The sequence below is a fragment of the Archocentrus centrarchus genome, chromosome 10, assembly GCF_007364275.1.
Source record: "Archocentrus centrarchus isolate MPI-CPG fArcCen1 chromosome 10, fArcCen1, whole genome shotgun sequence".
Taxonomy (NCBI): Eukaryota; Metazoa; Chordata; class Actinopteri; order Cichliformes; family Cichlidae; genus Archocentrus; species Archocentrus centrarchus.
Genome location: NC_044355.1, coordinates 39,602,867 through 39,616,016, shown reverse-complemented (window position 1 = coordinate 39,616,016; position 13,150 = coordinate 39,602,867). Strand labels below are relative to the sequence as shown.

The window sequence follows — 13,150 nt, the reverse complement described above, 5'->3', positions numbered from 1 at the left end:
AACACCGACTCTTCTTTAACACGACTCTTTTTTAACACCGACTCTTCTTTAACACCGACTCTTCTTTAACACGACTCTTTTTTAACACCGACTCTTCTTTAACACGACTCTTTTTTAACACGACTCTTTTTTAACACCGACTCTTCTTTAACACGACTCTTTTTTAACACCGACTCTTCTTTAACACGACTCTTCTTTAACACGACTCTTCTTTAACACCGACTCTTCTTTAACACGACTCTTCTTTAACACCGACTCTTCTTTAACACAACTCTTCTTTAACACCGACTCTTCTTTAACACCGACTCTTCTTTAACACGACTCTTCTTTAACACCGACTCTTCTTTAAATCTCTCTCGTTGGCTGATGCTTCATTACAGCTTCTCTGACACACTCTACGGATCCTTCAATGAACAGATGATCAGCTGTTTGATGTGTATCACATCAGATGGTTGTTTTGTATCCTCTGTAATCCCAGCTGTTTTTTTTAATCTATGAATCTCTGGGGGCTGCATTGTGCAGTTTTGTAAAAAAATCATTTATTACATTTATTGCACTTTCCTGTGTCTCATGCAAATATCTCTTCAGACTGAGCTAATGCTTTGCTTTGAATTCATCAGAATATTAACAGAGAAAGCTGCGATGATATAATGCAAGCATACTCAATGACATATGTCTGTGAGGATTATGAAGCGTCTTCTGCTCCGGAGTGGGTGAGATATTGTAGATGTGCTATTTTCCCCCTGAAAACGCTTCAAAGCCTGTTTCCAGTTTCTGACCAAACTTACAGATCTTTTTATTTTGGGAGCCAAGCAGCTTCATTTCTTTCTTTTCTTTTCTTTTTTTTGAAATGCTGCAGATCTTCAGACTGAATTCACTTCAATTTCACAGGCTTCTGCAGCTGCTGGTTCATTACCTGTTGGTCCAGCTAACACAATGAGATCTGGACTGCTGTTCCAATGTGCCGCAATTTCCGGGTTGTCAGCTGCCTTTATCAGTCACTACATATTCTTTTCCATGTTTCACAAGGAACCAGCACAGATCACAGCCATGGTTACTGTTCAATGTAAAATAAAATGTTATAAGAATGAAGGGTCTCTGAAAGACACTCAGTAGGGCTACATTATGAGTGTAGCGCTTTTCTACTCAGATATGAGCACTCAAAGCGCTTACACAACACGTTTTACATTTACCCATGCACACCCATTCATACAAGCACTTCCATGATTAATTAATTAAGCTAAGTGCTTTAATTATCTAACATTCACTCACATTCATACTCCGACGGAACGGTCGGAGAGCAACTTGGGGTTAAGTATCTTGCCCAAGGATACATTGGCATGCAGCCTGCAGCAGCCAGGAATTGAACCGCTGACCTTCCGATCAGTAGGTGACCTGCTCTACCTACTGAGCTACAGCCACCCCACAACAATGAAAGATAACGTGTCACTCAGTCTGCTATGACCTGTGAAATCCATGTCATATCAGCACAATTTTTATTGCAGAAGATTATTTCCAGACCAGACTTATTTGTTTCAGTTTCACTTTTATTACTTTCATTATTCTTTGTTTTTTGCATGTGTTTCTCAGGACAAAGTTCAGAACAGGTGTTACGATACAAAAAAAGTCCCTATAAAGGTAACTGGTGCACAGTCATGCAGACATCCCAGATCATTCCTCAGGCTGAAAGTGACTGTTTTAAACTGATCTGAAAAAAAAAATTATATATATATATATATATATATATATATATATATATATATATATATATATATATATATATATATATATATATATATATATATATATATAATGTGTATATATATAATGTGTATATATATATATGTATATATAATTTTTTTTTTCCAGAACAGTTTTAATTTTACAGCACCAAATCACAACACACAATAATATACAATATAATATACCTTATTATACTATATTGTAATATAATATAATTTATATAAAGCGCCTCAAACCGCTTTGTATTGTGGGTAAAGACCCTACAGTAATTACAGAGAAACCCCAACAGTCAAAACGACCCCCTATGAGCAGCACTTGGTGACAGTGGGAAGGAAAAACTCCCTTTAACAGGAAGAAACCTCCAGCAGAACCAGGCTCAGGCTGCTGTGAGGGGGGGCTGAGGGGAGAGAGAAAAAAGACATGCTGTGGAAGAGTACAAGAATTTCAGTTTAATCTGAATTTAGAAGCAGGAAATTAGAGGTCATCCAGGCCTTTAAGAGTCTTTAAGACATTCCTGCAGTTTAACTAATTGATGTGTGTCATCTGGCTTCATTGATAGGTAAAGCTGAGTATCATCAGCATAACAATGAAAATTGATGCAGTGCTTTCTAATAATACTGCCTAAGGGAAGCATGTATATTGTAAATAAAATTGGTCCTATCACAGAACCCTGTGGAACTCCATAATTAGCCTTAGTGTGTAAAGAAGACTCCCCATTTACATGAACAAATTGGAGTCTATGAGATAAATATGATTCAAACCACTGCAGTGCAGTACCTTTAATACCTATAGTATGCTCTAATCTCTGTAATAAAATGTTATGGTCAACAGTATCAAAGCTGCACTGAGGTCCAACAGGACAAGCACAGAGATGAGTCCACTGTCAGAGGCTGTAAGAAGATCATTGGTAACCTTCACTAATGCTGTTTCTGTACTTGGTATTTTGCTTCTATATTTATTCTGTCTGTATATACTCTTTACAGTCTTTTTATATAGTTTACTTTATATTCTATTTATATTCTGTTTATTTGAGTGCTAGTTCATGTGCAGTTTGCTTTGGGTTTTTAAATGTAAAAAATTTCATTGCAGGTAGTGATGTGCCATTGTTACCTGTATATGATGATAAAGATAAACTAACTAACTAAACCAATGCTGTGCATGTGTTTAATTTAATTCTGAGCTAAGTGCTCACTGTTTCATGTAAAAGTGCTTTGAGTGCTCAGAGCAGAAAAATTTAGGTCCAAAAGTTTACGGACCATGACAGGTTGTTTTTTTTGTATATGTATAAAAATGCCTGTAATACCTACGCAGTTAATGCAATACTTGAATTAAAGCTAAAAGTCTAAACTTTGATCTTGATTGCTTTTTGCTGCATGGCTCACTCCGAAGCTACAGTAAAAGGCTCAAACTGGAACAAGCTAAGCTTTGGGAAGGGGGGGATTGTACCAAGGGCTAACACAAAAAGCATTCTGGATCATTGTTCTTTGTGATTCATGTACATAATATCAGCAAAATCCCCCAAACCAACTAAAGCAAAACATTGTTCCAGATTGCCTTTCTAAAGTGTTGGGCCTAAATCTCCAGACTAAACTCAGGTTATTAAGAAGGCGAATCAGAGGAGTCGGTGCATTACTGACCCGAGCCAGCTGCACCTCTCACCACATCTTTGTGTACCTCTCTAAAATCTCATTTTAAAATTCAAATTACACAAATTACATTTCAGGGTGCATCTGTGCCACTGTGAATGCCAACTGTGACAAATATATGAAGCAGCTGTCCAGTTCCCTCTTGCAAAAATGCATGTCCAGCCTCTGTTGGTTTATATTTGCAGTACAATATCAGCCACACCCACTTCTCAGTATCAGAGCAGTTTGAATTAAAACTGGACTTTAAGAGGCAGAACATTTACTGACCAGCCGTGCAGATAAGCTCCCAGCCTGTGAGCCACAGCACTGTAAATCATTACAATATTAACCTCCTCATTTCAGTTCCTTGGAATTTACTTGGAAGTGATTAAGGCACATGTGAGTTACTGAGCTCTTTGTGACCTTCAGTACACATGGGCAGAGCTGCTGTTACAGGCTAAAGACATGGCACCATGGAGGGAAATATGCCTCCAGCAGGGGAATAAAAAAAGATCAAGGCTGAGAGTCAAATGAGGTAAAAAGAAAAAACTGTGGAAGAGTTTAAAGATTGTAACTGTAGAGTAAATGACCGGGTTGACAGATAATGAATGAGGGAAACATTTTCAGAGGGACTGTTTCCCCAGACGGCTCCTGTGAAGCAGCTGGTTGTGTAAGGCTTTGTTTCCTACACAAAAGTCGGCATTGAGCACATGCTGCCATGAAACATAGGACCATGAGTCATGAAGAGAGTGTGCAGATGTTTAAATGTTCAGGTATATTTGCATGATGTGAAGCTCCTGGTAACTCTGCGTGTTGACAGTCTCGCTGTGTTTAAGTATAAATGACTGTGAGACATTCAGGCTACTACACCACAGAATGAGAGCTTTAAATAGACAGAAGCACAGGGCTGCTGATGTCCTGAGACAATAATGCACTCAGGCACTTTTCTCACATGTAGCTTCAAGCTCTGCTTCCACTCTGGTTCCACTCTATGTATGACACTGCTAATGAATGATCATTTATAAGGATGTGACTTTTATAAACAATTCAGCCTACAGTAATACAGCTGTTCAGAAAATATGAGTCAGTGAGAATCGGTTTGAGGTTATTGCTGATTTTCTGTAAAACATCACTTATTAACAGGTAGTAACATAAAAAAATAAAGAGCAGCGAGTTCACAGTGTGTGTACACACACATTTAGTAATACACACTCTGTACAGTATAAATACACGCACAGGGACTCTGAGCTGTGTGTGTGTGTGTGTGCGTGTGTGCGTGTGTGTGTGTGTGTGTGTGTGTGTGTGTGTGTGTGTGTGTGTGTGTGTGTGTGTGTGTGTGTGTGTAAAATGCTGGGTGACAGCAGGGCCTTGCTGTGCAGCGCGATGCTGCATCAAAGAAGCATCACTCAGGCTGCTGTTTCCAGCTGTGACTGATATCACCTCATCGTGACCTGACATCACTTACATGCAGCAATGATTCCTGGAGGTGCTCTTAGTTCCTAATCATCAGGGAAAGATAAAGTTCATAAAGTTGTACCAGAAATGTGCACAAAGTGAAAATAACAGGATCCTCTGCAGCATAATTCTCTGGGGATTGCAGGGAAATGTTGAGAGCAGTGCAAATAGATCCTCAGGCCTGATGCTGTTCCTGCTTCTGTGCCATCAAGTCAAGATGAAACTGTCAAAACTGATGAAACTGTGTTCTGTAATGAAAATGAGCCAGAGCTGTAGCACAAAGCTTTCAAACTCATCATTCATGTCCAACTAATTATCAGAGCTCTTTATCAAACTGCATGAAACCTTGAAAATAACAGATTTAAAAGCTTTATTTTATTTCTCTGTTGTCCCCTGTTCCACTCCATCTCCAGCACTCTCACCATCACACTCGTCTTTCTTTTCAAAGTTTCGCCTGTGAAAGCTATCCCCTCTCTGTGTTTCTGCAGCCCTTCTGTTTCCTGACCTGCCTCTCTTTTCTGCTCTCTCTCAGCTTTATTTTGGTGGACAGAAATAATCCCTGAGTCACGTGGAGAGAGAAGCAGGGTATCACTGCATTCTCTCTCACACACACACATAAAGGCAAAGGCAGAATGAAAGCAATTGTGAGCATGTGTGTTTAAAGAAAGCGTGACATCAAAGAAGTGAACTGAGAGGGTGAGAGAGGCAGACAACTATGGAAGCTCGTTTCCGCCACTAAAAAAAAAAAAATCGCCATCCATAACTCAAAATTTTGAGTTATTAACTCAAAATTTTGAGTTAATAACTCGAAATTTCAAGAAAATAACTCAAAATTTTGAGTTATTAACTCGAAATTTTGAGTTAATAACTCGAAATTTCAAGAAAATAACTCAAAATTTCGAGTTAATAACTCGAAATTTTGAGTTAATAACTCGAAATTTCGAGTTAGCAAAGCCAATCAAGATGCGTGGTGATGGTACGTCATTTCCTTGTTACGGAAATAAAACCCGGAAGACACCAGTTATCAATGCTACAGCTAAGCTACCAGTACAGATCCGATCATGAATGAGCAAATTGCTAAGTACTTTCAGCGAGGATTTACAAACGATGAAATCCTTGCGTTATTAGCTGAATCACATGGCATCATTATCAGCAAACGCACCCTCGAAAGGATCTTACACAAGAACAGACTTTGGCGCAGAAAGAACAAAACTGAGGTGGAAGAGGTGGCGGCTTTTATACAAGCGCAACTGGAAAACTCAGGTCAGTCACATGGATATCGCTGGATGCACCAGAAGTGTTGGATGAATGGAATTGTGACTGACAGAGAAACAGTTCGTCTTCTGCTCCGTTTACTCGACGGTGAAGGTGTGGATTTAAGGTCCCGTAGACGACTGCGGAGGCGAGTGTATCATAGCAGAGGCCCCAACTATGTGTGGCACATCGACGGATACGATAAGCTTAAGCCATTTGGAATTGCAATAAGTGGATGTATTGACGGCTTCTCAAGGAGCGTTATATGGCTTGAAGCTTACAAGACAAATAATGACCCCAGAGTGATTGCTGGTTACTACATGGATGCCGTGATTCAACATGGTGGATGCCCTGATCGAGTGAGATTAGATTTAGGAACAGAAAACGTCCATGTGGCCCAGATGCAAAGGTTTTTACATTTTTCAGACAGTGATTCAGAAACTGATCATGTCACTTTTGGAGCAAGTACAGGAAATCAGCGTGTTGAAAGATGGTGGCTAATCTTACGAAGTCAGTGTGTCCAGTACTGGATCGACCTGTTTGACAAACTAAGAGAGGATGGACACTTCTCAGACTCGTTCTTGGACAAATCATTGGTCCAGTTCTGCTTTCTTCACATTATACAGGTGAGTTTACCTACTGATATCTGTTGTAACTGACTGTTTTAGCAGCATACATGGCCTTTGGCATATTGCTGAAATACTGTATACATTAAAGTACACATGAAAATTATAGTTTTAAATCTGATCTCTTTTTTTCAGATAAATATATTAAAATGAATATCAAGGTACACATATTACAAATTCATTATGTGGGTTTATATGTGTCTCTGAAATTGATCATTTATAGTGGGCCAAAACTAATAAATAAATAAGAATTCAAATCCCCATATTATACATATACAGTTTTAGCTAAAAATAAATTAAAATGCATACATCATGATCTAAGCCACAACTGTGCCTATGTATATACATTAACATGTTGTGCATTGTACTGTGTATAACTGCATGTGACAAATAAACACTATCTTAATCTTAATCTTAAAAATAGTGAAATTAGAACAAAGTTTGCATTACAAAGGTACAATAATGGTGTCACGTAATCTAACATAATTTATGCAGAAGTTAGTTGTTTTTTGTACATGTTTAAATTAAAAATGTTACTTGTGTGTATTTTTGTCATCAAGGAGGAATTAAACGAAGTTGCTTTGGCTTGGAACGACCACAGAATACGCCCAGTCCACAACTCCCGCAGTCCTCATGGTCGACCGTCTTTTATGTATGCCCTCCCAGACATCTATGGAGCGAGAGACTGTCTCCAGCATGTCAATATGGAGAAAGTTGAAGCCTGCCTTGAAGAATGTGTGTTCAAAGACTTTCCATGTGATGAGGATGTCTTTCATCTCTGTGTAGAACTGATGGCTGAACATGCTCTGGGCTTCACAAATGATGTGTTTGATACAGTGGATCTGTATGTACAACTAAGGCAGCTCATGCTTGCTCAGTTGGAGACATTGCCTTAAAGGTTATACCTATTTATGCATTTGACAGAGCTGTTGAAAGCACATGTCCTTTAACCTTTGTGCTTCCTTAGGAACAGTTAGTCCTCTGGCTTAGAAGAATAAAAATTAAAAAAAAAAAAGTAATTCACACTGTATAGTATATAGAGTATAGTGTATAGTGTGAATTACTTTTTTTTTTTTTTTTTTTATTCTTCTTATTTATATGTGTGTGTATATATGGTTGCAGGTACAAAATACATTTCACTGTGCATTGTACTGTGTATAACTGTGCATGTGACAAATAAACACTATCTTAATCTTAATCTAGTCTTTTTTTTTGTTGTTATTTCTACAGTAATTGTTGTCTGCACAAAGAGAACATCCCAGTTTTTTCATGTACAAAGGCTTAAATCTTACACATGCTGCCTGTCAAACCTGGTATTTGGAGATCATTAAGGTAAAGTGATATGTCTCATGGTGGATTTATGATTTTAGCTTTCTGAAGATATTTTTTTTAATCCTTGTTCACTTGTATCTCATTTTTGATGTCTCTTAATTTTATTTTTTTCTGATAATGTTAAATTACTAATTTGGTTGTCTAGATTTTTTTATATAGAAAATCTAGCTTATAGATGAGCTTAACTAAGCAAGGTGATGATTGTCTGTCCAAAAATATATATAAAAATGAACTGAGCTCTGTCATTGTAGTCTCCTTGAATACTTTATTATAATACACAAATCTCAAAAACAGGGACACTTAGCAATTAACATTTAATCCAGAGCAGTAAGTTAAAAAAAAAGTGACTACACAAATCAAAAATGTGCAAAACTTGTAAAATATCAAAGAATTTAAGATAAGAACAGGTAAAATGGCAAGATTTTACAAAGATGTCCTAAACTTTCTGAAATAAGAACATAGTGGCCTAAAATTCTATGAACCAAAAACATTAAGGTTTAAAGCTGAAAAAATATTGGGGAAAAAAGTTAATAAGAAAAATCAGTCATGCAGTGCAATGAAAGAAGGGAGAAACAAGACTTTTATCCCTCCTGATACATCAAGAAACAACCCCCAGCTGAGCACTTGTTGATTTCACTTAAGTCCAAAATAAAAATATATCAATTATGCTTTATGGCCACTCATTTTAGCAACATAGTCACCATAACCCAGATGGCTGAATAGAGGTGCACAAAAAATAACTATTGAATTACTGGCATATAATATAAAACTGAACTTGTAAACATTAAAACTTGTGCATTATAATAGAACATGTTAGATATATTAACTATATTACTGCAGGGGTCTCAAACTGTAACTTCTGAGGAGCCACTATAATCTCACTTTATAACATTAGATAACTAAACTGTCAGATTTAAATTAAGTTTTTCCTTCTTTTTTTGGATTGAGTATGGCTAATGAAATTATAGAAAAAATTTATAAATGTGTAAAGATACTTTGATTTTTAACTTGGTATGCGCAGATGCTGAATGAGGCAATAGGAATTTTTATAAAAAGGCCTCCAGGCTGCCACTTTGACACCTCTGCAGAAGTGCATTAATCAAGTGTTTTCAAAACATATTGCCGTGTAATAAGAACACACACAAATAAATTCAAGTCTCTAATTTTGTACCTCAAGTTGAATTCAATTAGTGTTTCACCAATAACTTTCTCAGGAATCAGTTTTGAAACATGTGATTCACATTGTAACAGTTCTGTTTTAGTGCACAACTCAAATACAATCTCTTGTACAAATCTGTGGGTCCAGATCCAGTGTTTGTGAATTAAAGTATTAGATAATGTCCATGACCCACACATTGGATTCCAACACTCTGTTCATCTCAGAACTAAAATCAGGATAGCTGTCATAATTTATTGACAGCTCCAGTACACATCCACATGTGTGTGCCACAGGTCGCCTCTGGAAACCTTCAAGTTCGTTAAATGCAACAATGATGTTCTTTCCAAGATATAAGTCTGAACCTGTGCAAAACCTAAGGAACAAGCACAAATGTTGCTTCTCAACATTCTTCACATATGTAGTTAGGTATTTCTGAATAACCTTCTGATGGGTCGTCATTGTTTCAGGAAAAGTGAAACACCCGAGAACCTTTCTCACATTTGGTTGGAGGGCTTCATATACTGAAGACAGATCACAAAGGCTTTCACCTGCAGTGCTGAGTGTTTTCGCCCACTGTTCGATGACATAGGCAGGCTCTTGGACAAGTGTTTTGTGTGCAAGCTCCATTAGGACTTCGGTAGCATTGCAGGCTGTTGGCATCCTTCTGCAGCTCTGGTTATCAAGTATGTCTACAAGTTCTTCTTGGTCCACACTGCTAAAATCTGACTGCCACGCCTCTAACACTGTACGCTCAGATTCAGGCATGAACTTGAGAAAATTCTCCACAATATCACTCTTCACATATCCAAAGGCAGCTTGTTCCAGAATGGCAGGGGCAATTTTCACAGGGAGATATTTCTCTGTGGCCCATCCAAATGCAATGATTCTGCCCACACTCTCCCACTCCTGCTGCCCAAAATCATGCCTTAAGAAGGGCACTTTGTAAGCAGTTCCAGTGGTGCACTGGTCATAGAATTCCTTCCAGAATTCTGAAAGACAGTCTCTTACAACTCCTCCATGATCATAAGCTTTTTCAGGTGTTCCATCAGGCAGTACAAGCTGGATTTTAATGTCAACATCTTCGAGATCATTAGCACTAAAATGTGAAATGAGCTCTGGCATTACCTGCCCTCTGTGAACGACTAGTACTCTTTTCATTCTCTCACTGGTTGGGCCAGGTTGTGGAGTTAAAACCAGGGTGTCGTCCAAATTTATTGACTCACTGTCAGAGACGGGTCCAACAAAAACAATGTCACTGCTGTAAGAAGAGTTATCACTTACAGCCTGCATGGAAGAGAGTGAAAGGTTATTGTCTGTAGTGTCTACAGTTTGTGTCACATCAGGGCTGACTTGTTCAAAAGGAGCAAATGAAGAAACTGTAGCAACAGTAAAAGAAGAGGAGTTTTGGTCTTGAGAAGATGATTGCAAACCTGGGCTGCTTTGGGGTTTTTTTGTGGTCAGGTAAAACCTAAGGATATTTAGTTTTGTAACATTGTACATTTCTCCAACTGTTAATCCACCATCAACTGTCATCTCTTGATAATCCTTTAGATCACATTCAAAATCTGTTAAGGGCCCCCGAACATTTCCTCCATTTGGAAAGAACAGATCTTTTGCAACCTGTAATATGTCACTTTTCTTAGCGTCCTTGCAAATTACCATTTTTCTTGTCCCTCCTCCTCGTCTAGCTCTAACCTGCTTGAAAACATCAGCATCTTCATCATAATGCATCCATCCTATTTCTATTTTTCTCTTTGTCTTCAGAGCATTTCTTTTATGGGTTGGTTCTGAATGTTCTTGCGCTGTGCTGCTGCCATCTTCAGATGTTTTTCTTTTGGACAATTTGGTTTTCAGACGTTCAAAAAGCGTCGACTTTCGGCTGTTGCCCTGCCGTCTGCAAAATCCAAATACTGCAAGGCGATCACCATATGATGGTAGATAAGTCTTCAGCTCCTCATCTGACATCAGATTTATAACACTGGCATCGATCTACAGAGGGAAAAATAATTCACTTTCACACACACACACACACACACACATATATATATTTGAAAATACAATTATATATTGAATGAAAAAAGTAGTATTTAAAAGAAAAAAAAATTAGAATTATGTACCTTCTCATTCTCCAGGGTTTGTATTATTTCCTCAGAGACTTCTCTTCGTCTCAAGAAGTCAGTCAGGTCTTCCATGCTGTAAACAAGTATGTACAAATGATCACTTATGAATCCACCATATGATCATCAAGTCTCGGTGTCTAGTGTACTTAATGTAGTTGAGAAGCTTGTAATATAACTTCCTGGGTAATATACCTTCCCTGCAATTAAACACTAATCAGTGGTTCTCAAATTGTGGGGCGAAATGTCATGACAGGTGGGATGCGAATGACCTGGGAGAAAAGTCATGCGGAACATACGTTGAACATCTGATTTATTTTCACAGCGGAACGAGGAAACGTTAGCAGCTACGTTAGCACGGCGACTAGCCAAGCCAAGCTGTGCACATAGTGCCGTCATGCCGCCACTTCAACATCGACCCCCAGACCGATCTTAGCGTGTGGTGTTAAAATATTTCATATAAGTGAGGCATAACGGAAAAAATCTGCACTGATTACATACCTTTTAGATAGTTACCACTCGTTAGACTACATCTCTACCTGAAAACCCTGGCGACAATGCAGCACAGTCTCTACCCGAGTGCGGCTGTGCCCTGTGCTTCCGGTAACAAGGAAATGACGTTCCTGCATCCGTTCCTGCATCCTGATTGGCTGTGCTAACTCGAAATTTCAAGTTAATATCGCCATCTGTAACTCGAAATTTCGAGTTAATAACTTGAAATTTCGAGTTATTTTCTCGAAATTTTGAGTTAATAACTCGAAATTTTGAGTTATTAACTCGAAATTTCGAGTTATTTTCTCGAAATTTCGAGTTATTTTCTCGAAATTTCGAGTTAATAACTCAAAATTTTGCGTTACGGATGGCGATTTTTTTTTTTTAGTGGCGGAAACGAGCTTCCATAGACAACAAATGAGACAGAGTTGGAGGGTTACCAAACTCTCACACACATACACACACACACGCGCGCGCGCACACACACACATACTTGTTTCTATGTGGTGTGGAGACCAAAAATTTTAAGAAACATTTGTGGGGGCCACTCTTTCTAAGGGCTCTTGACACATTAAAAAAAACAAAAATCAGTTACGCTAACCAGTGTGTGTGTGTGTGTGTGTGTGTTTATACATGACTTCAAACATCTGAATGGATGAAGTTACAAATTATTTACATAATCTACACTTTCACTTTGTGTGTATTACTAATGGTAAATAATATTAATCTATATTAGGTCAATCCTGGGATTACTGCATTTGTTAAAAAAAAAGGTTTACTCTATGAGCAGAATTAAAACATACATTAGTAGTTTAAGAAATTTAGGAATGTAGCATGAGGCCTAAAAATGGCAGCAGTGGTGCAAAGTATCACTCTTCCCTAGAAACATCTTCACAACATAACTGAATTTATGTGTGACTGATATTCTCAGGTTTGATCGGTGTGATTTAAGTCAGTGCTAATAGAGGAGGTACTGTAAGGCTGACTTAATTTACATTTAATTTATTAAAAAACAAGTCAATAATTATCTAGATTTTTCACAAGTCATATTAGACCCACAAGTCACAGCATCACACTCATCTAGTTTTTATTGTTTGGGTTATTCTTCCTTTAAATCTCATACAGTCACATGTTTCCATATTTTTAACGACAATAAAACATCAGCTAATTATGAATACTGATGTGCAATACCACTATAACAATTAAATATAGCTTTAAAACATGAAACTTATTTTAATGACAGAATTCAACTTTTAACAAGTTTTTAACTTCACAAATGAACTCAACAGTTGTTGTCAAATGAACCTTAAAACAAAAGATCCCTCATTAAAATAAAGTAGAAACACA

General features: G+C 37.7%; 2 protein-coding genes across 3 annotated transcripts; one reads left to right on the top strand and one right to left on the bottom strand.

Annotated features, from left to right (window-relative positions):
- The first annotated feature begins 5,720 nt into the window (after positions 1 to 5,720).
- LOC115787187 (uncharacterized) lies at positions 5,721 to 7,723 on the top strand. Its single transcript, XM_030739771.1, has 2 exons — positions 5,721 to 6,703; positions 7,264 to 7,723. Exons 1-2 carry the CDS (start codon positions 5,885 to 5,887, stop codon positions 7,597 to 7,599), a joined length of 1,155 nt encoding a protein of 384 aa, XP_030595631.1. The 5' UTR covers positions 5,721 to 5,884; the 3' UTR covers positions 7,600 to 7,723.
- Positions 7,724 to 8,365: 642 nt separating this feature from the next.
- On the bottom strand, positions 8,366 to 11,939 carry LOC115786497 (uncharacterized). 2 transcript variants are annotated; one of them, XM_030738666.1, is made up of 3 exons: positions 11,813 to 11,939; positions 11,312 to 11,387; positions 8,366 to 11,205 (listed from the first exon to the last, which is right to left on the bottom strand). In XM_030738666.1, the coding sequence occupies exon 3, from the start codon at positions 11,157 to 11,159 to the stop codon at positions 9,366 to 9,368; it is 1,794 nt and encodes a 597-aa protein (XP_030594526.1). In that variant the 5' UTR covers positions 11,160 to 11,205; positions 11,312 to 11,387; positions 11,813 to 11,939; the 3' UTR covers positions 8,366 to 9,365. The 2 variants fall into 2 exon arrangements, with proteins under 2 accessions (XP_030594526.1, XP_030594524.1); XM_030738664.1 differs by having other exon boundaries at positions 8,366 to 11,183.
- Positions 11,940 to 13,150: the final 1,211 nt, after the last annotated feature.